This window comes from Onychostoma macrolepis, chromosome 01 (genome assembly GCF_012432095.1).
Source record: "Onychostoma macrolepis isolate SWU-2019 chromosome 01, ASM1243209v1, whole genome shotgun sequence".
NCBI classification, from domain to species: Eukaryota; Metazoa; Chordata; class Actinopteri; order Cypriniformes; family Cyprinidae; genus Onychostoma; species Onychostoma macrolepis.
Genome location: NC_081155.1, coordinates 35,626,340 through 35,654,287, shown reverse-complemented (window position 1 = coordinate 35,654,287; position 27,948 = coordinate 35,626,340). Strand labels below are relative to the sequence as shown.

Genomic DNA, 27,948 nt, shown 5'->3' with positions numbered 1-27,948 from the left:
GTAAAAGTAAAAAGTAGCTCATTTAAAATTGCTTAGTTACATTTTAACAGTGGGAAGGACTCAAAAATGGGCTAGGTCAGGGGTGTCAAACTCAGTTCCTGGAGGGCCACAGCCCTGCACAGTTTAGATATAACCCTAATTAAACACATCTGATCCAGCTAATCTAATCATTAAGGCTTATTTGAAAACTACATGGTATGTGTGTTGGAGCAGGGTTGGAACTAAACTTTGCAGGGCTGCGGCCCTCCAGAAACTGAGTTTGACACCCTTGGGACAGGACTATAAATCTCAAACTAGTTGTTTTTAATTAAAGGAATCAGTTATTTAGAATAATAAGACATTTGGGCTGTTACCAGGCAAATTAAATGCGTATCAACAAAATTCATCTTTGCAATGCAGAGGAAACACAGAAGCTTCATCTGAAGTGGCATATATGTATTTACACACTGTTTAATGCAGGACATGAATGCATTTAACCTGCAGTTACAAATGCAGAAATAATGTTTTGATAAATAAGACATTAAATGTTGAATACGCTTTTGAAATGATATATATAAAACAAACAAAAACAAAAAAAAGATACTTTAAATGTGAAATTAAAACCGCCAGTAGGTGTCAGCAAGTCATTGTTAATAAGTGAGTCATTGAAACCGAATCATTTAAACAGTTGATTAATTCAGGAACCAAATACCGTCATTGCTCAGGCAAAACTGTGCTATGTTTGGAATTATTTTTGTTGTTGAAATAGAGCAAAAACAGGCAATATGGTGTCTAAAACGCAAGTCTCTTAATTAACTTCTTGTTTCTTGAACTATTGTAAAAAAAAAAAAAAAAAAAAAAATCTATATGTGGCCTAATCATGCCGATTTTTGAAGAAAAAAAAAAACGTCACTCTTTGTGTGATACTGATTTACTATATGGAATTATATAAATATATAAATTTTCTGCCCCTATATCTTCAATTCTGTGATCATTCTAAATGCATTTTAACAGACTGAATCACGCAGTGAAAGAACGCACTCTAAATGCAGGCGCGCACTATTCTACTAGACTTCACGGCACTCCAGGAGAGTTTTGTTTGGTTTTTGGCAAAATACTGATAATGTCAAATCGCACATCGTTAAAACAACAATTACGATATATATCGCACACCCTGCACCACAGTCTTTTTGGCTAATTTGTGCAAAACCTTTTGCTAAACTGTCAAAGCTTCACTTTAACCAATGCAACGAGGCAAGTATTTACCTTTCCTCTACATGCTTGCGAAGGGGTGATGTCGATATTTTATAAGCTGCTAGTTTGGTCTCCATAGGCAAACACAGCTTACACTGCATAATAGAGCAGAAATATGGCCAGGGGTTCGACTTCAACTTCAGCCGAATACAACGGGGTTTGGTTTTCAGCTGGGTCTGCACCATAACGCCTGTCATGTCCGTCTGAATCTTTAGCTGCTTTTCCACTATCGGGCCGAAACACAAATTAGTAATAAAATATAAAGAAATTTCTGATCATCCTCCATAACGCGGTGGTTATTTACACCTCATATCATATGTAAACACTTGTGTTACCATGGCAACGACTGATGCATTTGAATTGCATTCCAAAGAGATCCGTTATAGGGGATGGGGGCGTGACGTCACTGCTCTAGCGCCGCAGTGGCTGATGGGAAATATCGCCATTTTGTGAGGCCACTTGTTGCGACGCGCCAAGGAAGTTGTAATATGAACGTGTTTTAAATAGGATACAGAAATTGAATAAACTGTAAATCAACATATTAAAGTTATTCAACAAAACATTATTTAGTCAAGAGCAGTGAGGGATTTCTTCTGTCTTTTGTTGTTTGATTAACATTAATGACAGACGGCACAGCTTTATTAGACTGCTGTCACAAGACTTGTTTCACGGATCCAATACTTATACATATGCGTTTTCTTTCGCAACTTAAGACAAAACCGACAATGCTTATGAGGATACTCGTCAGGCCGACCATTTTGACATTATTTTGTGTGTATTTGGCCACTTAAGCGCAACAAGCTTTGTTTGTTCGCAGCGCACGCTTTGGATGTGACTGCAGCGCACAGAAAAGCGCTTCTGGAGCGCACGAGTACCGAAAGACTTAAAAAGACGTGCAAATAATACATTTCTGTGACGATGCAACAATTAGGCATTTGTTGCAATTCTGTCAGCTGTACCAAAACGCGAGCTAAAGTCTTGTATCACAGCGTGCAGCAGATGTGAAGAGAAGGTCAAAGAGAGAAGACGCGTACAGCTGAATCACTCACGCTGTTTTTAAATGACTGGTTGTGTGAATTTATTTACTCATCTAACCTACACGTTATATTGAATAAATGTTTTGCAGGAATTTCCCTCATTTTAAAGTCGAAAGCTGCGTAAATATATGCGCAATCCCACACCGAAATTCGGGACCTGATTAAGCATAATTCTACTGTAAATAGAATTGTCAAACATGACACTTCCAAAACTTTCTGGGTTTATTTATTTTTCCAAATTTTTACAGGCCTGGAAATTGCTGTTTTAAAATTCCCTGACTTTTCCAGGTTTTTCATGACCGTATATGAACCCTGAATGTGACGATCGGGTGCGGTTATCTAAATCAAAATCAGGCAAAAATATAGGTGCGGGTGGTTGGCCATCTTTTCCAGGTACCGTTTTCTTGCGTCCGTTAGAAGTTTGTCTCTGTATAGTACATTTTGTTCTTTTAATCGACTTTTCAACATTGTTTTTCGTGCGGTTGTTTTAAGTCTCGCCCGATGTGGCCTCACAATATGGCGGCGCCCTCTTGTTTACGTCCCAGAATGCACTGCGCAGTGACGTCGGTTGCCAAGCCGCAGTGGAAAACGAAACCGTATCCGTGCTGACTGGCCCTGATCGGCACGGAACGGAACGGTTAAGCAAAGAGAACCGCTTGGCCCGATAGTCTGATTTTTAGCGCCAGTTTGTTTTTCTGTCCATTATTTACTGCAGTAGTTTCCAGGGAGCGATTTTTTTTTTTTACTCCGTAATTAATGTGTTTTAAAATGTAGCGAAGTACAATACTTCAAACAAAATATACTTAAGTAAAAGTAAAATTACAGATTTTAAAAATTACTTTAAAAAGTAGAAGTACACAAAAAAGCTACTCAATTACAGTAACGCGAGTAAATGTAATTCGTTACTTTCCAACTCTGCCTCCTCCCATCAACAGAGCAGTTCAAATAAAAGGTCAGGCGGTACTATTCCAACTGGATGAATGCCGGGAATCGAGTGCTGTTGATGTTTTCCCCTTTCAATATTAATAGACAAAGCATAAATTTTGCTCTGATGACTCACCACCCTTCAAAGCAAAATTGCATTCCTTTTTCCTGAATGCCTAGACATGAAATTAAAGGTTGTTATAAGGTTATAAATGGTCCGCCAAGATTATGTAACCAGCCATTGTTTGAATAGGCCTATAGTTCATAGACATGTGAAGGAATTTAAAGACACTAATAATTCTAATATGCTGATTAGAATAAATAAGAGATAGATTTTGCGACAGTATAAACGTCTTTACTGTCACTTTTGATTAATTTTGTCAGTACTGGCATTTGTGTTTAATCTCAGCACTGACAGTTCCTCAAGCACTCCATTAAAACTTCACCTCTTTCCTCCCCTCTCTTCCGAGAGCCTTTCTTACCAGACTGTACCTGAACTGACCTGACTCTACCCAGCTGGGGCTCAACCCCAGATGCAGGTGAGGGAGAGAGATCAGAAGTGAGCAATGGACCCATTGTTCTGCACCCAGAGCCTGAGCCGTGACAGGGGGAATGGGTGTGATAGGGGCAGGAATGCTCTAGGATGAACGCACATCAAAGAACTACAGGCAAAAGGCAGAGAGGGAGGCGTTCTGCGGACATGATTATAGGTACCGCGCTCACTGGAGATAAGAAAGAATGAGATGTTATTGTGGTTCTTGATAGGTACAGACCTGAGATCAGTTTTGAAGTTTCACTTAATAATGGCAGAAGTTAGTGAGAATGTGGATACGTGGTCCCAGATCAGCATTAAGGGTGTTTCAATCAAGATAATGTGGTGGAGCGAAGGCTTTGAAAACCGCCTACTGTGTCTTTCATTTCCTCCACTGCCTCTCTATGAGAAACTGTAAGGTTTTACATTTTCCTCACAGACTGTGATCACCTTCCATCTTTTAGTATAATAAATATGTATGTGTGCCAACAGTTGTGGTGCTATTAAGACTTTTTTTTTGTTTGTTTGTTTAGCTGTGAAAGGGCTAGATCAAATTTTAAAATGTATTATAGCACATTATTGATAGTATAGAATCGTGTTCACCTTAAGAAAGAAATGCATTAAATAGATCAAAAGTGACAGCAGTCTTTTTACACTATTACAAAAAAAATGCTGTTCTTTTCAACTCTCTATTCATTAAAGAATCTTGAAAAATGTATCATGGTTTCAGTGAAAATATCAGTCAGCACAACAATTGTTTTCAATATCGATAATAAATGTTTCAGGAGCAAACCAGCGATTAAGAGTGACGTCTGAAGGATCATGTGACACCGAAGGCTGGAGTAATGACTGAAGCTTTGTCACGACAGGAATAAATTATATTTTAAAATATATTGAAATACAAACAGTTTAAATTGTAAAAATATATTTTACAAAATTTTAGCTGTCAACGATAAGTGTGATTATAATGCACACTGTTAAACTGAAAATTCAACATTAATTGTCAGTTTGATCAAAATTTGATTATTGTTAACTATTGTTACAAAATCTATATAAAATATATTGTGGTAATTATCAGCTGAGGAGTCAACTGAGAGTCATTAATTCTTAACCAACAACATAAAGATAAAAGAATATGAAATAATTTTCCTCATTGAATATCATGTTTGACTATTTTAAATTAGACTTCAATTTAACTTAATTAAATTGCAAATAACCATTCACACTGAATTCAAAATGTACAAGCATTGCTATACCATGCAATTTTTTTGGTTTTTTTTTTTGTATATATCTACTTCTTCCATGGTATTTCTTTTTTTATAAATACACAGAGATAAAATACCCTTTTCATGGGGTTCTTCTACATGGCTACATCTTCATGTGAGCAAACGTGAGGGCCCTAGATAGTCTTCTGAAGATAAGATGCCTTTACAAGGTTAAAAAGCTAACTCCTCCTGCCACATCCATTTGTCTACACTAAAGCAAGGAAGAGCGAAGACCTCAGGAAGAAACTTGAGCACTTAATGCAGCAAAATGCTCCATTCTGGTGTCCTGTACCCTTTAAAATGACCCTGAATGCAAACTAACAATGTCAGGCTTTCATGGCCATGGAGCTCATGTTAGATAACAGAAACTCTCTCACTCATACACACAGAAACATATGCAAACACATTCAAAATCACTGCTGCTGGTGTTTTGGTCCTCTTCGCTCCTGCCAAAACCCTGCTGTGTTTTGTCTGGAAAGGGATAGTACAGTAAGGAATGATGCCCAGATGGGCATCACTTTCCTTGCACAACATAAATAGTGTTTGCTCTCTGGCGTTGTGACCCAAAAGTCCATTGCCATAACAACCTGGAAATTAACCATGAATGCTCTCCATCTTGGGCAAGGTTTGCGTGATGTAACCAGGCTGTGAACCCCACATTCCTGGCCTGATACAGAGAGGCTTTGATGTGTTTTGAAACAGGGGACCATTGTGCTGAAATCAGGCCTGCGTTTTATCATCCATCACACACCAGAATACCAAGTCGCAGAGCCACAGGGGGTCATTACATAACACAGTAGCCTCCACACAAATCCCGAATATCTCCACATTCTGAGCTTGCAACTGATATCATTAACTGAAATCTGGCCAACAAAGAAAATTTTGGAAAATGCATGATGCAATGTCTCCATTGCATAAACACCGTTGCTAAGACTCAGCAAGATGATGGAGGCAGACGCACATGCTGAGACTACTAGCTCCTGTTGCTTTCTGGTGTTGATTCCAGGGAGACACAGAGGTCAAATCTCCTATGGTTCACCTGGTATCTGCTCAACTTGAATGCAAAACGGATGTGACCAGACGTTTTCCAGAGAGAACACCTTATATGATGACATTTAATAATTTGGTGCCCAAAAGAATATAAAACTCACTTTTCACACTGCCACACTCCAAAAAGTCACTTTAACCACTGTGGCATTTGGACTACATGTCAGTTATATATTGAGTTTAATGCAAAAAATTACATTCAGTGAATTTTATTGACAGTGATGCATAAAAAAATATTTTGTTCACAAGGGATATATTCACCTTCACTCTCAGAAATAAAGGTACAAAAGCTGTCACTGGGGCAGTACCTTTTCAAAAGTAGGTTTCGTACCTATTAGGTTCAAATATGTACACTTTAAGTAATAATATGTACCTTTAAGGTACCAAAATGGACCCTTTAGGTACAAACATGTACCTTTTGAAAAGGTACCGCCCCAGTGACAGCTTTTGTACCTTTATTTCTGAGAGTGTTGATTATTAGTTATTCTTCGCACATTACATATTCCACCCCTAGCGCACACTAATCCTACTATCGTTTTGGTTCTTGGAGCAATAACTAAAAAATTTTTAAAAATGAAAAAAAAAGGCAAAATTGTTGGTCATGATAAAAATGACGACTATGGATCAGTCATGGTTTGAGTAAGCATGGATATAAATCATTTTCACACAATAAGTATTTGAAGGTTTTACACTACCATTAAAAATTAAAAGGGTTAATATATATATATTTATTAATATATATATTAGCAGCATTGATGTAACTGAGAAACAACTTTCAGTTAACAAAAATTAAACAACAAACGACAAAATGGCCAACGGTACAACACAGTAGAGATAAAGAAGTCAGCATACATCAAAAGACCACATGACTAGCAGCGAATGGCTAAAAGCTATTTGTTAATAGCTAACATGCAACGTTTGTCTTTAGCCTAAGGGTGAGACCGACATCAGGGTAAATGCTTTACTGTGCCCCAACAAAGCATCTCTTTCAGCCAGTAAATGGTCATGTATCCATAAGGGAATGAAGAAGTTTGTTCTAGATATATATCACTATAGTAATAATTTTCAATTTCCAGCCACATCTATAGCTCTCTGTTCTGATATCAGGCAGATCATCATCTAAATGAATAACATCTGCTAGTGTTTAAGACAGATCCAGTGCCACCAGTTGACATACTTGTGCGGGAAAGTAATGTTGTGTGCATAATTTGACTAGGATTTACAAAAGTTATTCATTTTCTGGTCACTTTATAGGTTATATGATTTTTCACTCTGATAAAATGGTGAGAATACAGTATTGAAAACATCAACTAAATATGATATCCCAATGTATAAACAGCCATATATAATATTATCACATCAGATTATGTATTTTTTTCTTCTTTTTTTCCATGCTGTATCACTCTGCCATTGCTTATACCACTTAATGTAGGTTATGATAAAAAAAAAGAAAAAAAAAAAGAGCTTACCTGCTCTGTCTTTCTCAGAAAGTACAGCAGAGGTCTGAAAGAAAGAACAAAAGAAAGATTAATATCTTGAAAATAATAAGGAAATACAACAACATTTCTAATATATATATAATCCCTATAATGCATTTTATCACGTCTGAAGGTCAGCTTATATTTGAAATTCCTGAAATGGAATTTTGATAACGCTTTATGAGTTCATATTTCACTTTCAGGATCCAGAGGAACCCAATAAAACATTTCCACAATGTAACTCTATAAACATAGTTTACATTTCAAACCAATCCAGTATAAACTAGCCTACCACCTGTCCCTCTGAGTAAAACACTGTGTGTGTTTGTGTATGTGTGCTCATGCCCACCAAATGCAGCTGGCCAAGAAATAAGGCCATTTGTTTAGCCTCTGCAACCTTGAAAACACCCTCCTCCTTTACGAACAAGATACCCCACCACACACACACGCTTATGTACCCTCTAAAACGGCTGATAGTCTATTCTATCGTCATCTGACTGAATGTGATTATCCATAATTTGTTACATCATGTGTGTATTTACTGATAATGCAGCTAAAAGAGGAGGGGAGTATGACACAAAAAGAACCCTGCTGCATATTTTTACCATGTCGGAACGTCTCAGTGGAAAACACACAAATGAAAAATAGAAAAATACCCCCCCACCACCGCCACACACACACACAAAAAAAGTGTGTGTAAGCGATTATTTTAGCCACAGAATTGTGCCTGGAAAAATGACTAATGCCTTCGCTTGGCAAAGGTATTTTTATGGTTTCCAAATTTAGCACAATTGTGGATTTGGTTAAAGACCTTTGTAAAGACTTCCTGTGTTCATGAAGTTTTGGCGACACATATTGAAGGGCTTTTCCAAAAGGCTTTAGTTATGCCACAACAGTGAAGCATGGTACTTCGACAGTATTATGTGACAGGACATTCTCATCATTGAGAGTATTTGATTGGACAAAAGTCTGCGTATTGTAGGATGAGTCATCAACACTTTTAATGAGATTTCCTGTAAAAGAATTTTAAATGTGTAGCCATTATATGTTAAAAATGCTAATGGTTGTTGGGGCTGATAGCCTCGCTGACCTTTCCCGATCCTATCCCCCTTTCTCTCCCACGTCGCTTCCCATTCACTTACTGTCCTATCTAAATAAAGGCATAAAAACACCAAAAATAAATCTAAAAATAAAATAAAATAATGCTAATGGTTTAGGAATGCACTACAGTTTTGTTATTGTTACTAAAACTATTAATATTGTTTTATTTAACCTTAATTGTTTTATTGAAATTAAATATAAATATTAGATGGGAAATTTAAACTAAAAAAAGGAAAACTAAAAATAAATGAAAAATAATTGAAATTGGTTTAAGTTTAAAGTTTAAGTTTGCTTAACTTAAAAATTACTCAAACTAAAATGAAAACCAAAACTGAAAATATACAGTAAATATACAAGCTAGTTCAAAGCTAAATAGTATATTAGCATATAATAGTAAAAAAAAAAAAAAAAAAAAGGATTTAGATCACCTCGAAGCTAAAATGCATGGACACTGCATGAAACTCTAAATTTGATTTAACAGGGCCTCTAAATGACTCTCTTTCCTGAAACAGAGCAATGGCTATTAATATCTGTTCCTTTGTTAGTTGTTCATTATTGTTCATTATTCTCATGTGTTGACTTTTTTTAGTCAGGCCGAACAGGAATTTCTGTGGTTCCGAAGGAATGTCGGGGTCTCCGTCTCCGGGTGACCTTCATCCATAGAACTCCTGCTCTGTCCGCTGATCTTTGACCTTGTGTAATCCCGAAATCCCTGGAACAGATCACACTGACAGAAACACCTCCATCATCTGCCTTGAAAGAGTGATGCATCCTGTTATATGAAGAATGTAGCTTTCTCTTCAAAACATCAGAGCATATTCATCTATCTTTATCTTCCATGTTTTTTCATGTTCTATCTCTCTCCCCAATTCCTTTATTGCCCTCTGTTATCACATTATTTTATCTTCTTTGTTTCCACATTCTTCTGCTTTTGTTAACGTACCCTCATCCCTGCATCCACTCACCCTCCTCACAAGAAGCCAGATGCATGCTGGAAATTATCTTCATGTATGTAAGGGGTACGAGTGGCATGTGTGTTTAGCAAGATAACTGCATGATTGTGATCTTAATGGACACTGTGTACCTCAGACATTTAAAAAAAAAAAAAAAACACTTTGTTTTTGTGTTAGAATCAAAAATGCCATTATTCTCAAAGCATAGCGTGTGCATCAGTGTACAGAGATATGGAAACATTCTAAAAGGATTCTTGGCATGAATGTCCAGAAAATGTTCAAAGGTGAAGTGTGTGATTTATGTGCCTCTAGAGGCATCAAATGAAACTGCAAAAAAATTAAATAAAAAGTATGTGAAAAACAGTAAAAATGTGAGCTTCCAAAAATTTGAGGTGCGTAGTACGTCAGAGTTCACAGTATTCGTAAAACAGAGCGTGAAAAGTACCGAAAAAGTGTGCAATTGGTCACTTACTATCCCATGATGCCACGGTAGAGGATTTTTTGTATGGCAGTACGCTGCAGGTCACATGACAGTGACAACATGACAAATCCAGATTTCATTCATACTACACATTTTCATGCTATATAGAAAGTTTTGTCTGGATAAAGCATTGTCTTGCACCCAATCTGTCTAGTGAACAAACACACAGAGACACTAATACACACACAGGGTTACTCACACATACCTGAATATGGTTTATCTGGATCACACACACACAGTTAAACATACATAATCAGTAAAAAAAAGAAAAATCTATAAAAAAACTCCCCAACAACAATGATGGTTCTCAGATATACTGCTAAATAATGACCTTAGCGAGTTAGCTAACGGCAAAAAAAGTCCCATGCTAGCACACTGCAAGCTATTAACAGTAAATCACCCACAAACACTCATACATACACATGCATGCCAACACCAACAAGACTGTAATGTATTGCACGAAATATACCTCAACATGCATTAAAAACTCCACAACCCGTCGACTCAGGTTTCGCAACCATAATGTGAAATTAGGAGTCTGCAAAGACTATGAAACATGATGCAGTAAAGCGTTAGCCATATTATCATAGCGTGACTGTGACCACCACAGTAACACATTCTACATTCCTTTATGTGTAGGCCTGTTGTTTTCTCAAATTCACAGAAACAACTCAAGGCCACCGACAGTGAAATACTATTAATACTTCGGAAAGCTTCTGGCATACTCGGAATAACTATATTTGAGTCCAAGCACTGTTATCATGTGCTATCCCAAACACACCACCCACCACCCTCATACGAGTGGGAAGAGGGTTAAAATGAGCTCAGAACAAAAGAATAAAAGATGGAGAGGAAGCAGGGAATGAGGTGGCAGAAAACTAGGACAATGAGATCAAATGAATAAATAACATAATGAAAAGCAAAACAGGCAAGCGTTACTATTATTATCACTCCTACTGATGCTCAAGAGTTTATTGAAATTATTAATTGATCTAAAAACTGCATATGGAAATACATCTAAAAATGAAATTTCAAATATATAATTGTTATTACATTGTTTAATTTATGTTATATTAATTATATTATACATTAAAAAATCATTATTTTTATGTTATAAAAACATTAAAACACCCGCACCGGGTTTTGATTTTGAAACGTGCAGTGCTCAACCAAGCGTGTACTATGAGAAGTGTACTATTACTTTCATAAGTAATTGAACAAATGATTTTCGTCTGCAAGATGAAAATTCCCAGATTTATATTGAAGAAGGAACTCAAGCCATTTCTAAAGTAAGCACCCAGCTAGCAGTAAGCACTTTGCTAGCAGTAACTTCCATGACTGAACAAATCGTTTTCGTCTGCAAGAAAAAAAAAAAAGAAAAAAACGTAGCCATTTCTAAAGTAAGCAGCCAGCTAGCAGTAAACAACCAGCAAACAGCCACCTAGCAGGTGTACTCTTACTTTCATTAGTGATAAAACAAATGATTTTCGTCTGCAAGACAAAAATTCCCATAGATATACATTGAAGAAGAAACTCAAGCCATTTCTAAAATAAGCAGTCTGATGGCAGTAAGCAACCAGCGAACAACCACTGAGCAATGTCTTAGCAATCAGAATACTTTAGTAACCATATAACATTTCACAGTCTTAAAATTGAAAATTGTGTGTGGAAGAAATTGTTTATAATGTAGTAATTTTACAGGGTCCATCACACTTGCCTTGCAGCACTAGACCACCCAAGCACATGTCATATGTTACATTTCAGTCATGAGAGTAAGAGTCTTTTTTTTTGTATGTGTGTGTTTAAGTATGCAATTGTGTGTGCAAGTGTGTGTCCCCTGTCGTTATGGGGCAGGATTGGGTCACATTTTTTTGGCCTGTAAGGTCCCTGGGCACAGATTGTCACGGCATTAGGGATCAGAGGTCGTATCAGGTGTCCAACAGAAAAAACAACGGGGTAGACCACTCAAGTATTCATTTTCTCTGTGTGTGTGTGTGTGTGTGTGTGTGTGAGAGAGAGCGAGAGATGGGATAAACACCAAGCAGTTAAACACATTTAACCAGTTGGCAGGGCAGAATTACGTGGATATACACTGAAGGTAAACATTCATATCTGAATATCTGAAGTCACGTTTTCATAAATTAAAACTCCAGCAAACAAATATGTTGTGCTTATCAAATCAGACAACAGTTGCACAGTTAAACCAAACTACAGTTAAAATTATAATCAATTACTTTAGTATGTTCAGCACATCAAAATAAGTGTACTTCTTTAAAGCGCGCTAAATTAAAACATAATGATTTAATATATACTTTAAAATAAAACATTTCATTTACATTGTTATATAGTGAACTTATTAAACCGTGAAAATTGATGATAAAATGGCCCCAAACGACTGTTTTGACTGGGGTGTGTGTGCTAAAATTCTGGTCTGGAATACTTATTGTTGTTTTTTGAATTGTAATTTGTGGAGTTTGTTACGACTTTACTCAAACTTTGGGTTAGGATTTAAAAAAAAAAAAAAAAACATGCATCCCTAAGTTTTAAATTTTGGCAAATACTGTACGTCACCACACACTGGTTGTGCTACAGACATTGTGTGGCTTTTAGAGAAGTAAGCTATTGTTTTTCTAAGCAACCAGACTACAAATGGCAGCAATTAAATTTAAAAGTAATATCATCGCATCTGACTTGGGCTCCTTTGACTTTTGACACCCCAGCAATGCTCTATCAACCACCCACAACACCCTAATATCACATCAGTGAGAAAATGTTTAAATCTAATTCTACATAACTACATTGTCTTACAGATTCTACTTATAAACTATAGTAGTTTTGAAAAAAAGATAAGTTTTGTGCAAGTGTATATGTGTGTAAGTTGAGCAGGTTGAATTGCAGCGTTTACCAGCCCCCTAGTCTGGTTAAGAATGTGCAGCTGGTAGGGGTCAGATTGGCCCACCCAAAGTCTGAGTGGGTAAGGTGTGTGAGTGTGTGTGTCTCGATGACACACATACACACATTCACACATAAATGTAACGATAAGGATACTTATATACATACTCTGTGCATGTACACACAAACCAAGTTCTTTTTGCCTCAGGTCTCAGAAGGGACCTTATTTAGTTTGTTTTCTTCTGAACATACAGTATATACATGTCATTTGTAGAGTGTGTAGACACACAGATGCTATCTATACCCCCCGAACCTCAAACATTTTCCATATCTAATGAAGACATTCCAGCACGTGCACTGAGAAACGTGGGAAAAAAAACGACCTCTCTTTTTTTTTCCTCCTTCTTATTGAAAACACCCCCTTCTTTACCCCATAATAACTTCCATATGTTTTATGTGAACCATTTTGGCAGGAAGTGATGTAAATTGTCCCTCAGGGCATGTTACATGGTGTAAACTATATTCCTGACTCAGTGATCACTCAAAATTTAGGTCCAATCCATGCTAAAAACAGTCAGCTGCATATGGAAATTATCCTATAATTTTAATGATAATTATAACATAGAGAACTCAGAAATCCAATACAATTGTTTTACCCTTTCACCCACAAGTGTCCTTCGATGTATATTCTGGTGTTTCTATCCTTACCATTTTATGAAAAAAACCAAACACACACATGTACAGTATCTATCTTTCCCGCATGTGGTATGGTCTGAACAATATGATGACTATAGGGACCCAAAGGAAGTTAAAGTACAACAGTGGACAGGGTAAACAATTACACTGTGTACTAATTCTACTTATGAAGGACATAACAAGGACAATGACTGATCCCAAGCTACTAGTATTTTAAGGAGTTTTGTCTTGCCATAGTTACTTAATGGAGGTTTTCAAAGCACTACTATTTGTAGGTTTGGAACAGTTTGTACACTAAAAAAATGCAATGGTGCCATAGAAGAGCCATTTTGAAAGAAACTTTCATGGAACCATTATTTTATTTCAACCACTTATACTAATAAGGTACCTTTATTTTTAAGAGTGTACTGTAAAAGTTCAATCAAAATTAGAATCTAATGGAACAGGTCAATAAGGTACAACATTCTTGTGACTTAAAAGTTAATTCTCATTCCCTATAGGCTAGAAAGGTGGGTTGAATACAAGATCAGGAACTACATCTCATTTCTGTAAAGCATTGTACTCTCAGGCTGATGATACACGGGGCAACTTTTTGAGCAATGTTGCCATCAATGGGCAACCAGGTGAGACACAGGGCGTGCGACTGATCTTAAGTATTAGACATAAATTTGTTACCCATTGTTGGTGGGAAAGTGCCAAAACAACATTGTTCAAAAAAAGTAGCCCAGCAAAATTGCTCAAAAAGTTGCCCTGTGTATCATCATCCTAGAACATTCCCTCCAAATGTCACTAACCTCACAATAGCTGGTATTTTCCCCTTTTTCCGGCCCTAATTGACTCCATGGATTAGAGAAAGAGAGTCAGGATGCTAATCCCTGTAATCCAGTATAATCCAGGCTCCAATAACAATGGAAGACGCTGAATTAAGCAGACGGCACTTTGGGAAAACAAGAAATGAGGCTAACCTATGAAGCAGGATTAGAGTGCCATGCAGAGGCACACGAGGAGGGCGGTAATTACCCTGCTGGGCACAGTGGTCTGAGGAAGTGACACAAAAACAAGACCATTGCTGTCTGAATGCTAAAAATCAAAGATGATCGAGAATTTATAATTTTTTCTTCTTAGTAAAAGACTCTATATGTAAATTTCAGAAGAGATTAACCCCACAAACTGTGCCAAGATACTAAATTCTACAAGTTTGTAATAACAAATGAAAGTCACATTGTCAAATATAAAGTTGCAGTTGAGGAAATTCAAAATTTACAAAAAATAAAGTTGCAACATTTAAAACATAAAATCAAACTAGTAAATAGTATGTCATATGTGACCCTGGACCACAAAACCAGTCATAAGGGTCTTTTTTTTTTTTTTTTTTAATTGAAATTGAAATTGTTAGAACAGGACAATATTTGGCCGAGATACAGCTATTTGAAAATCTGGAATCTGAGGGTGCACAAAAATCTAAATATTGAGAAAATCGCCTTTAAAGTTGTCCAAATTAAGTTCTTACCAAAGCATATTACAAATCAAAAATTAAGTTTTTATATATTTATGATAGGAAATTTACAAAATATATCTTCATGGAACATGATCTTAATGATCCTAATGATTTTTGGCATAAAATAAAAATCAATAATTTTGACCCATTCGATGTATTGTTGGCTATTGCTACAAATATACCTGTGCTACTTATGACTGGTTTTGTGGTCCAGGGTCACATATTATGAAATATAACACCACACCTATTATATTTAGAAATGGCCTTCCATACATGAATACATCAATGTACAGCATTATGTGATATTTATGTTCACATTTTCTTGAAATTACATTCATTATATTTAATTCATAAGCTTGTGGGTGTGTACTGTACATAACACCTGTTACCAGCTCCCATCTGTCTATGTGTGTTTGCATATTTACATCATGATTCATAGTTATAGATGCTTTCACATACAGGGGAACCTATCATGCACATCTTTCCATCTCCTGCCATTCCACACCTTTAAATTTATAGACAACAAATGACTGTACTTCACTTTGGCTGCCATCCTCTGTTTGATATATACAAATATGACGCCAGTTCTGACAGATGAATACCCCTTAAGACAGATAGATTTCTTATGCTGAGACCTCAGGGCCCACAGACAAATATATTGAGTTCTGCCCGTGCCGGGCCAATGAGCTGTCAACATCACAATGCTAGCCAAATACACAAAACATTTTATGCTCCTGACGAGCTTGAGTTATGAGATGAAAGTAGGCTGAAACATTCACAGTTTTGGATCATGTGAGGAGAAAAACATAGACTGTAAAATAGTCAACACAACCAAATGTGTAAGATGTACTAAATGTTTTCCCTTATATTCAAACTGCTGAATTGAGATGAATGAATTAACCATTGACTGCTCTAAGTACTCATTGTAGATACCATAGAAATGAATCTGAAGGGTGGGAAAGCATATTCATAAGGCAGCTTAGATGTTCTCCATGATGACTGCAAGTGTCCCCTAAACACAACCATCTCTTTCTTTTCAATCCTCTTACATAACCAGAACCTCAGAGTGGGTCGTTGTGATGTGTATAATCAATAATATCATTCATTTCTTCCCTATTTTCTCTGACACACAGAGCAAGATAAAGCTCTTGTTTTGGGCTGTAAGAATGCCTGATACAGCACGCCTGACCTTGAACACTTCGGAAAACAGCGATTTCCTGCTTAAGGTCAAAAAGAGGTTACATTTTCCACATCCTTCTCTAAAAAACAATCTTTTTTTGACACTCATTCTCTCATTCATTCTCAGAAAAGCCACTTTTAAACTGGGAAAAAATTAGCCTACTCTACTGTTTTGCTGTTTATCAGTATTTAACTGAGACAACAACTTTTATTTCAGCTCCTTTAAGAGGAATGGAGGTAAATTATTCATAAAACACTTAGGGAAGGTGGTAACATGGTAATTTTGAATTATTTAACGAGGGCGAATATTTAATTTAGAGGTACAAATAAATGCTGTTTGTAGTGAAAATGGATTTAAAAAAACACTCTAAATACTGGAATATTTTAGGGTGAGAAATTTAGGTTGATTTGCTGGAATGTGAATCATTTCTTTAAATCATACTTTTGTTGTGACTGTTGTTGTTATTTCTGAAAATGTCTTATACTCACCAAGGCTGCAGTTATTTTATCAAAAAATAAAAATAAATTATATATATATATATATATATATATATATATATATATATATATATATATATATATATATATATATATATATATATATATATATATATATGTATATATATATATATATATATATATATATGTATATATATATATATATATATATATATATATATATATATATATATGTATATATATATATATATATATATATATATGTATATATTATGTCCATTTATTATGTAATGGCAGTCTACAGTGTTTCAGTGTCACATGATCCTTCAGAAATTATCATAATATGCTGATTTGGTGCTCAAGAAACATTATTATTATTATCAATGTTGAAAACAGTTGTGCTGCTTAATACTTTTGTGAAAAGATGAATATATATATATATATATATATATATATATATATATATATATATATATCACTATCTCTCTCTTTCTCTCTCTCTCTCTCTCTCACACACACACACACACACACACACAGAGTTAATTTCAGACCGTGCCAAGGCCATGAGCTAGAAGGTTAAATAATGCATTTTCATACAGGCCCTTATGAGTCCTCATAATTTCATGACTCAGTCCTTTCTCTCAGCATCTATTTATTTAACTTTCTGATCATGGAGACTATGAGCACGTACACAGAAGTTACCAGCATAACTTTGCTTTCTGGTATACAGTGATATGTATACAGTTATGACATACAGTGACGCCTCAATAAACTTCATTCTGAGCATTCACTTTCACTGCTACTGTGGCTCTAAATGACATACATTAGCAATGAAGGGTAGCCGTGGCCTTGCAGCGGTCCGTTAGTGTTTAACATACCTTAGCAATAGCAAAGAGGCTTGCGTGCAAATGCTGTGTACGTGCTAGTTAGCTTGTGTGTGTATCAAAAGGCCTAATCTTTCATGTGTTTACCAGGTACACTTATGTAATCCAGTGAGGAACGACAGAAACGAACAAACAGAAAGGTGTGAGTAGAAGCTTACAAATGTGCACACACACACTTCATGGTTGCAGACATTGAATAAGTGTCAGGGTAAACAGTAGTTTCTCTTGTAAACAGGAATGGCTTTACGCATACTTTGCGACACGTGTTCCACACTATGATGTCTGCGGGTACTTGCTCAAACGTGTAAGCTTGCATTCCCTGTGCCTTTCATTATAGTGTTTAATGATCTTCTTTCTGGCTCCATTTCTCATCTCTCATCTCCTTGACCTCTGTCTAAGCACTCTGCTATGTTGACCCATTAATCAAGATTAAATGGATATAGCCATTCAACAAGCAACTTGCTTCATTTTAACATTACCTCAGTCAAGATGACTACAGACTGAAAGATGAAACAAAAGGCATAATATTGAAATAGATTAGATTCACAACAGTAATATATTGTGAAAATTATTGCAATTTAAAATAACTTTTTTTCTATTCTATTCTATTTATTATTTTTATTTTTATTTTCTGTGAAGTTAAAGTTGAATGCTGATGTTGAAAACAGTTGTGCTGGTTAATATTTTTTGTGGAAACCATATATGTGACCCTGGACCACAAAACCAGTCTTAAGCTGGGGTATATTTGTAGCAATAGCCAAAAGTACATTGTATGGGTCAAAATTATAAATTTTTCTTTTATGCCAAAAATCATTAGGATATTAAGTAAAGATCATGTTCCATAAAGATATTTTGTATATTTCTTACCGTAAATATATCAAAACTTCATTTTTGATTAGTAATATGCATTGCTAAGAACTTCATTTGGACAACTTTAAAGGCAATTTTCTCAATATTTAGATTTTTTTGCACCCTCAGATTCCAGATTTTCAAATAGTTGTATATTGGCCAAATATTGTCCTATCCTAACAAACCATACATCAATGGAAAGCTTATTTATTCAGCTTTCAGATGACATATAAATTTCAATGTCGAAGAATTGACACTTAAGACTGGTTTTGTGGTCAAGGGTCACATATATACAGTATATATACACACATATACATACACACACACACACACATATATATATATATATATATATATATATATATATATATATGTAAATTGTTTTGGTTGTGTAATTATTGGTTTTTATAAGTCTAAGTTCCAAAATGTTAAAGATGAAAATCATCAGACACATGAATTAACCTGCATTTATATAAGACATATTATAAGATTAATGTACATGTAATTCAGGCACTTTATTTAAATTTATATTTCTAATATCATTTTTGTTCAAAAGTGCAACTCAAAGGTTTTTGATGTCATTGACTGAACCTCTGGAAGAATATTGACTTTGACATTGATAAACAAGACTGCTATCTTTTATGTTCTTCCTCAGATCTGCCTTTACTCATTTGTTTCTGCTGCCAAACAGACCTTTTTAAACTTCGTTCACACATTCACACACTCTCCATCTTTTCCTGCCTCTCACTGACACTTTAAGTGTTGTTTGCCATGTGCAAACAACAAGCATGTAATGGGTCATCAAACAGAAGATTCTTACGCTCACCTCAGAACACAAAATCTCACTCGCATCCACAGACATCCAGACATGTGCATGAGGGGAAGATTGTAAGGAATGTTTCTCAGTGTGTTTTAGCTGGTGGAAGTTGGCAGACAGTAAAAGCTGTTATTATCATGTTCCAGCAGCTTTAGCCACTCAGAGAGGAAGAAAATGAGAGACAAGATGAGAGAGAGAGAATCTTTCCTCAGTACACTTTAAAGTGGCTGCTGGAAGCACAGCACACTCTAATTTACTGTTTACTGTCATTCAGCATACAGAAAACATAGGTAAATGTTGGACACTTAAGAGACACTTCAGATGATTGACACCGGGTTTAACCAATTCCAGAGTCATGGGAATGCATGAATGGCATGTAAAGGCGCTCCTCACATCAGTGAAAAACTGACCTGCTCAGGTGACTGGAAACTGCAAGCCTTGTATAAGTTATTAGTGTTTGATTTGATAAATTGTTCCACAACAGGTAGCTCCAGGTTTTGGTTAACTAACCTCATTTTTTGGTCTAGCCCCAGAAGTTCCAGAGGGTCCTGATGATGACAGCGATGATGAAGAGCGATAAAGTGAGGTGTTAAGAGACTGCGATGAGGCTGAAAGACTTCCTGCTGAATCCAGCATTTCTAAATCAACTTCCTGTTTAGGAAAAGAGTAGGATTGTCCTACTTTAAACACATCGTTTACAATTGCTAAAATGAAATTCATGTTTAATGAATAAATATAAAAAGAAAATAAATTGAAATTGATTAAGAAAAAAAAACCAATACAACTTTAAACATAAACTGATTTTTTTTAATGCAGTCTATAAACACACACTTTAGAATATCTCGCTGCTGGATTTGACGAAGTTTTCAAGGTATGTGAAAATTAATGTTCATTAGATATTCAAAGAATTTTGAATATTAGTATTTGCTGAATGTTTGCTTTTTTCACTAAACTCTTTAACCTTTTAAGTTTTTATTAGCATACTAAATGTTCAGGCGCTGGCATTCTCGGTCTGTCAAAATAAAAGTCCAGCTTCCAACATATCGCTCAATGCTGATAATCATAAAAAATAAAATGCCAAAAACTGGCCTGTATATCAGCCTTAGTGATATATCGGTCTACTACTAAAGAATTCTACATAGATTTAGTGCTGGTACTGAATGTCTGATGCAGTTGTTGACCATTATTTCATTATATCATCGCAAGACTTGTAACACTTTAGTATAGGGACCAATTCTCACTAGAATGAACTCAATTAGTCTCAATGAGAAAAATCTCAATTAGTATTAACAACTAGGTGCTTATTAGCATATTATTAACATATTGGCTGTTTATTAGTAGGGTATGGGAAAAGACTACCCCCCCCCCCACTATTTTTCCCAAAATAACCACAAGATAAAATCAAGATACATTTTTATTGTAACTATGGACTGCGTTGGCAAGAGTGATGTAGAAGTTTTCACCATGATGAACCATACATTCACTGGTGATGTACCAGAGAGAAAACGGATTTCACAGTAAATGATCTAATTTTCAACAGTAAAAAAAAAGCGTTTTAAAGCTTGTTGTTTTGTAAAACATCACAGTTATATATGATATGAGAACAGTAGAGCCTGTAGATAGGGAGCATGTGTTATTTAAGAAAAATATAATTATATATTATAATTATAATTGTTGTCTCAAACATAGTCAGTGGGGTAACCCCCTGTACCCCTTTGGTACAAATTAGTGCTGCCAATCGATTAAAAAAAATTAATCGCGATAATCACAGTCATGGACTGTGATTAATCATGATTAATCACAAATTTAAAAAAAAAATAATAGTATTTACCTGTAAATGTGTTGAAATAAAGAAATGCATGACAAAGTAGTTTAAGGAAACAGAATCTTTCACACTTCCGCCAGGTATGAGACATAATCATTATTATTCTTTTATCATTATTCTTTTGTTTTTATTCAGCCATTATCAGCCTTTATATTAGCAATAAAACGTTTACCAAGCCACATCGCTTCAATCCCAGTATACATTGGCCCAACTATTATTAAAAGTATTTCTAAATAAATACAACAAAACATTCTTGCGACCTTACATGAAGTATTATGACAAAACGCATTATGAAGAAGAATTGGACCTGTTCTGGAGCTAATATTAGCATCATGCTTCATAAGACAATTTATGAGATTAATAGTACACTTTTACTAACTCGTTTCAAACCACCATTGAGTGTTTGTAATAACTTCCTTTTACGATCACATGTGGAATTTGGTTGTTTACTGTTGTTAAAATACGCTATTTATAGCCTTTTATATCGCTGCACAAATTAGCATTCCAGATGTACACATTCTTCTAAAGAAAATCACATACAAATATCCTATCGTAATCGTGTGTTTATTATCTTATCTATAGTGGCTGTTATCAAGTTTATTTCTGCTGTGTAAAAGCCTTAACATGTGCTCTGCTAAAACTCACGTTGTTTGTGATGTTACAACCACCTCTCTATTCTTAAGTTGCCAGGGATACATTCCAAGTATAATACACATTAGTAAAATGATCTATTTTTATTTTTATTTGTCTATATACACCTTGGGTGGCCGTGGTACATTATAAAAGTAGCCCAAAAAAAACGCAACCCACGGCTCTGTAATTTTTTTCCCACGACTGTATTTTCAAAATAGCCCACTTGTGCCGTTACCCTAGCAACACTGGTTCACTGTACCCTCATCACACAATGATAGATAATCTTCCGCGCTGCGATGACGGGAAGAAGTTGGGGTCAAACCAAACGATTAATCTTTTAACGCGTTAAAATTAATCACATGCATTAACGCGTTAACGTTGACACCCCTAGTACAAATACAATTTTTGTAAAAAATCTAATAACTTGAAAACTCTGGATATTTTTCATACTTGGTTTATAATTTATGCCACTGTCACTAAAACTATGATAACTTTTTCGGACACATTTAACTTTTGTTTCACTGAAAAAATGACATAATCCTTAAGGGGGGCGTTTCCCCCCACTAAACCTTACTTATTCTGCATGACCATATTCTACATCCCTAATCCTACCCAATACCTAAATTAATCAATACCTAAACTTAACTACTAACTATTAATAAGCAGCAAATTAGGAGTTTATGAAGACAAAAATCATAGTTAATGTTTGTTAATAGCGAGAATTGGAGCTTAAAATAAAGTGTGACCCAAGACTTTGAGATGAGATTAGTGTATCATTTGCATGAAATCTTCTGATTGGTGGCCACTCACCGAGATGATCCGCCTCTTTAAATTGGGAGTGCCATTGAGGGAGAAGCTTAGAGCATTCTCAATCTCTTTGTCCAGCTGATCCAACTTCATTATTAACAGAACCATTGAGTCCAAACATGACCTTTCCTTTTCCCTCTCTTCCCGTGAGCTCTGGAATGAGAAAAACAGTTTTGTATAATCAGATTTTATTCAAGAAATGTAATCTTAAAACCAACACTGACATTAATCTGATTGCTCCCAATGACAATTCTTTAAACATATGTCACAGCAGACCAGGCGGCGACTCGGATGAAGACGGGACTTTTCCATACATGCTGAGGCAACACTTCATTAGATTTAATCTAATCTTTTTTTACCCGTACTGGTGGCTAATTCTATTAAAGGAATAGTTAACCTAAAATAGAAATTCTGTCATCATTTACTTGTGTCATTTCCAAACCTGTAAGACTTTCTTTTGGCAATAGGAAACAAAATATTTTGAATGCCCAAGGTCCAAGGGACTACATCTTGCTAAAAATAAAACTAAATTTCAATTTCACACACACACATACATACACACACGTTTGTTTCTGTGAATTATGGGCACTTTCCATAGACTTCTATTACTTTTATCCTGACCAAACGATATTTTCTATTCTCTAACCCAACCCTAACCCTAACCCTAAACCTACCCCTTACAGAAAACCTGTTTGCATTGTTACACTTTCAGATAAACATCATTTGCTATTTATTTATTTATTTATTTTTCACAGGCCGGTCCCCACAATGTCAAAAATGCACACACACACACACACACACACACACATTTGGCATGGAAACTATATTTTACACTGGCAGAGTTATTAAAGTATTAGCACAGGACTACAGAGAAAGAGAGTAGAAGACAGAAGTTGTAATGCTACTCAAGCAGAGAGAAATGATGCTGGCACTTGCCCCGTGTCTGAACCAGGCCTGTGCAAACAGCCCCACACAAAGCAGTGCAGTGTGTAAAGGGTTTGCGTAGCTTTTACTGGTATTTACCCTTAATACACGCTTGTCTGTCACAGAGCACACAGCGAGAGAAAGAGAGACACTTTGCTAGTAATGAGCTAACAAACATACAATCCATTGTCCAAAACACACATTTTACCTCCAGACAACTTGAAGGTTTTTAAGAGTTTGTTTTTGTTCTAGTATTTCAATATACAGCACACGTCATCAGGATTAGCTGGTAGACTTCTTTCATTAAAACAAGTTCACGCAACTTGGTACTGTCTGGCTCCAAAAATCTACATAAAAAGAGCACATATGACTTACAAGTACTGTATATGATCTAATAGACTTGTACTACAAAGTATTCTTAAACCATACATAGCTTTACATATGAAACATCATTCACTGAAAATCTATTTCTAATTTGCATATTTGCATCATGTCAGGATTGATCAGTCATTGATTAGAAAAGCATGAATATTTGATTCAAAATGTCGTTTTGTGCTCCACTGAAAGCTTTTCAGGTTTAGAATGACATGACGGTAGTAAATAAGTTTTTGTTTTAACAAACTCAAAAACTGGCATGCTGTAAAGGGATTTTGGCTGTTATTTACATACATACAGACAAATTCATTACAGTCACAAGGCCATTTAGTTTTACCAATTAGGTGTGACTGATGCAGGTGTTGACAAATTGAGCACATCATCCCAAAGGATGTGCATGTACAGTATGTGCGTTTCACTTTTGTCTTCACATTTTTTTTTTTTTTCAACTTCCTTGAATCTAAAATCCATGTTCTGCATTGTTTTGATACAGAACAGGCTAAAACACACTGTGCTTTCACATGTAAACAGTTCCTCATTCAGCTTTGAATGTGTGTACTGTACTAATTTAGACCACTTTGTTACAGAGAATACTGTTTGTTTTGGACTGCTCTTGGTCAGCAGAGTCAGACAAAATAGAATCTGCTTCACTTCAACATAGCACAGTCAAAGAGTTACACACTATTTGTCATCTCTTATCAATTCAACACGCTATGCTAAAATATAAATGATAAATTCTTGGAATCTTTATATCAGCAAACTAATTAACTAAAATTTTAAATTTGGAAGTTATCATGGAAAATATTTAATAAATAAAAATAAAGAATTATTTTAAATAATTTGTAAACTATTATTTTTTGTTAATATATTGAATTAGACTTTATTTATATATTATTTTTTGTGTGTTTGTTGTCAGTTTTATTAGTTTAAATTCTTCTTCTTCTTACTATTATTATTTTAGGTACCTAAACTTTATTATTTTTTTAGTACCTCAAATTTAAAATAAGAAATAACTACTAGCTGAAAAAAGTTAAACATTTTTATTTTGTATTTTATTTTATTAATGTTTTATGTTATTTAAAATAATGTTTTTTTTTTTTGTTAATAAACTAATTAACCAACTAACTAACTACACTGTAAAAAAAAAAAAAAAAAGTTGAGCCAACTTAAAATTTTAAGGCAACCAGCTTCAGCAGATTTTTGAGTTTTCTCAACTTGTCGTTTTAAGTTTATACAACAAAAATTTGAGAATCTACCACAAAAATAAGTTGAGCAAACTCAAAAATCTGCTGAAGCTGGTAAAAAAAAAATTTTTTTTAAGTTCGCTCAACTTTTTTTTTTTTTTACAGTGTAAATACATAAAAGCATACATACTGTACACACAAACATTCACACTTTTTTGCTATATAAAGTTTTCTGAAGTTACAATTTAACAATTAAAATACACAGTATAAATGCACTCAGCAAAGAACAATCATGATTGTGATTGTAAGATCTCTTTAAAATCAAATGGTTTCTCCTTGACACTAATGACATTAAATGGAGAGCAAATGGAGACTTTTGCTTAAGTGAGCTCGTGAGAAAACCACCCCAGCTGCTGTTGCAGCACATGTCTGCGCTAGAGTTTTGGAAGAGATATCAACCAAGTTGCAAACTCTGCTCATGTTTGCCAAGATACCAAAGTTTGCAATCAAAAGTGAGAGATCTCAATCTGAACTCAAACATGATTTATTTAGTACTTCCAAGACCAAATCTGAGCTTTACTATCCACAGCACATTCATAGCACTGCTCTGACTACTGACAATATACTATATCTTATTTGCTTGTATTTTAATTTTTCCCAAGGAATTTTAGAAGAAGAAAAAGAAAAAAGGACAGTGAATATTTCATTAAAAGATAACTGCATCATCATCAGTCAAATGGTACTGTAATTTTTTTTTTTAAGTGACTGTAAACACAGAGGTCAGGGCAACACCTGACAGTACAACACACTAACACCACATTCCTGCACGTAATGCATGACAGTGTGGAGTGATTGAGCTTCAGAAAGATTCCTCCTCATCCTTCTCGCTTCCTTGCTGTCTTGTGTGTGATATCAGGTGTTACACTGACCTCAGGTGGTGTGCTTTCAGTAAGACACTACGGCTATGGACAGTCTACACAAATCTCACATTCACACATGTAATCTTGTACAGTATATACAGGGTCAGAAATTAAGGGAGACTTCATGAAAAAGTGACAAGGACCCACAATTCAAAATGAGCAGGTGTTCTGATATAACTCTTTTTATTCCATTATAAGCCTAGCTACTGTCTGTATGCATTATATAAAATAAATAAATAAAAAACTGTACTTTTTATTGTTAAAAAATACCCAGAAAATAAAATCCAGTCGGGCAAATAGCTCCCATTAATGGAGAAAGCAGACCTTGTGACATTTTAGAAAGGAATTTACACATTTTATGTCATTAGCAACCATTTTCTGTCTCCAAGGCCTTTTTTGTAAGGTTATTCCAGTTGTTCAAAGACGTTTTGAGACATTTCATAGCCAAAAGGACAGCCAAGCATATACACACACACACACACACACACAACACATTCGACATTCATACAGCACACTTCTCACTACAGTGACCTTTCCTTGACATTTTGACTGTGCATCTGCTTGTGCTTTAATAAGCTTCAATATAAAATGTGAAACTAAGTCAGTTACACAGAGATACTTTACTCAGTGATTTTAATTGCTGCTTTTTGGTATCTCATTTTTATGCCATTGGCAGGTTTATACATGCAAAAAAAAAAAAACCTGACAGACCCAAAAATCATAAAATGATGTCAAAATGCTTTAATAAAAAGGAACAGTTCACCCAGGATCAGGAACAGATAAGGAACAGTTTGTTTTCAGTTTCTAATGCTGGTGCAGAAATGGGCTCTTCACCATCATCCATGATTCATTTATAAGTACAAATCCGATAATAGAGGGTGTTACAGAAATAAAGTGAGTATAATTTGGCTAGTCATTAAAACTCAACATGTGACAACTAGCAATATGTAAAATAAAACAGCTGATATGACAATAGCCTTTATCTCATGTAAAATTTGAAAAGTACTATTCTTCACTTTATGAGTAAAAGAAAATGACTTATGTTGGTTAGTACAGGTCATTGAGTTTTTTCAGCCAGTTCAGTCTTTGTACAGCCGTTGTCTGCTATGTATCTTATTATGTCTCTCATTTTTTCTTTATTTACTGTAATATACTTGTTTCTTTTGCTTAAGTTATTTTCTCGTAAAGACTTTTACTTTACTCTTTATAATCATTTGGCCTTGACAACCATCTCTCTCATATTCCTTTTGTTTCTCTAACATAGTAGTTTGGTTATAAAAATGGGATTTGTATAGTAAGCTAAAGACTCAAATGGTCGGCTCAAATGGGGTGGTGGTGGAATAGTACGTTTTTGGGTGTATGAGACTTTTAATGTTTTTGTATCTTATGCCAAGGTTGCATTTATAAGAAAATTCAATATGAAAATAACTAAATAAATAAATAAGTTACTGTCCTTGTCACAGTGCAATTATACATTTAAGTAATATCAATTAAGTACATGTACTACATGGTTAGGGTTAGGATTAGGGGTTGGCTTAGGGTTACTTGCATGCAATTATAAATTATTTATTGTTATTACAATAGTAAGTACATGTAATGTGTAAATACTACTAATAATAAACAACCAGGAAAATGTGTTTCTGCCGCTTAAAAAAAAGCTGCAGCTCTGTTTAGAAAATAATGTGATTTCTGCATTACTGCATACAGTATTTTCTTCCAAAAAAAAGAAAAAAAAAGGTTAACAACAGTGGCTATTGAGAATTATTACTAAAGTGTTGGTTTCACAACACTGTCGCTGTTTGTGAAAGAAGTGGAGCCAAAAAAGATGTCTTCTTTCAAACAATGCAGCGGTGATAGTGGTAATAAATCGATTGAGAGATTTTCACCATAACTTCTGTTTAAGTGCCAAATCTTTACTCTGTTTGGATGGCCATTGTGAAAACAGTAACCTGTTA

The 27,948-nt window shown here is 35.1% G+C and overlaps 1 protein-coding gene across 4 annotated transcripts in view; it reads right to left on the bottom strand.

The window, feature by feature from the left end:
• dlc1 (DLC1 Rho GTPase activating protein) overlaps positions 1-27,948 on the bottom strand; it is a 108,536-nt gene that overhangs the window by 69,062 nt on the left and 11,526 nt on the right. For 3 of the 4 annotated variants that reach the window (XM_058797124.1, XM_058797291.1, XM_058797209.1), the window contains 3 exons: positions 22,594-22,743; positions 19,836-19,976; positions 7,508-7,541 (listed from right to left, as the gene is read on the bottom strand). In XM_058797124.1, coding sequence (XP_058653107.1) covers positions 7,508-7,541; positions 19,836-19,976; positions 22,594-22,743 — 325 coding nt within the window. The remainder of the gene's footprint in view (positions 1-7,507; positions 7,542-19,835; positions 19,977-22,593; positions 22,744-27,948) is intronic. The other variant, XM_058797378.1, reaches the window with a different exon arrangement.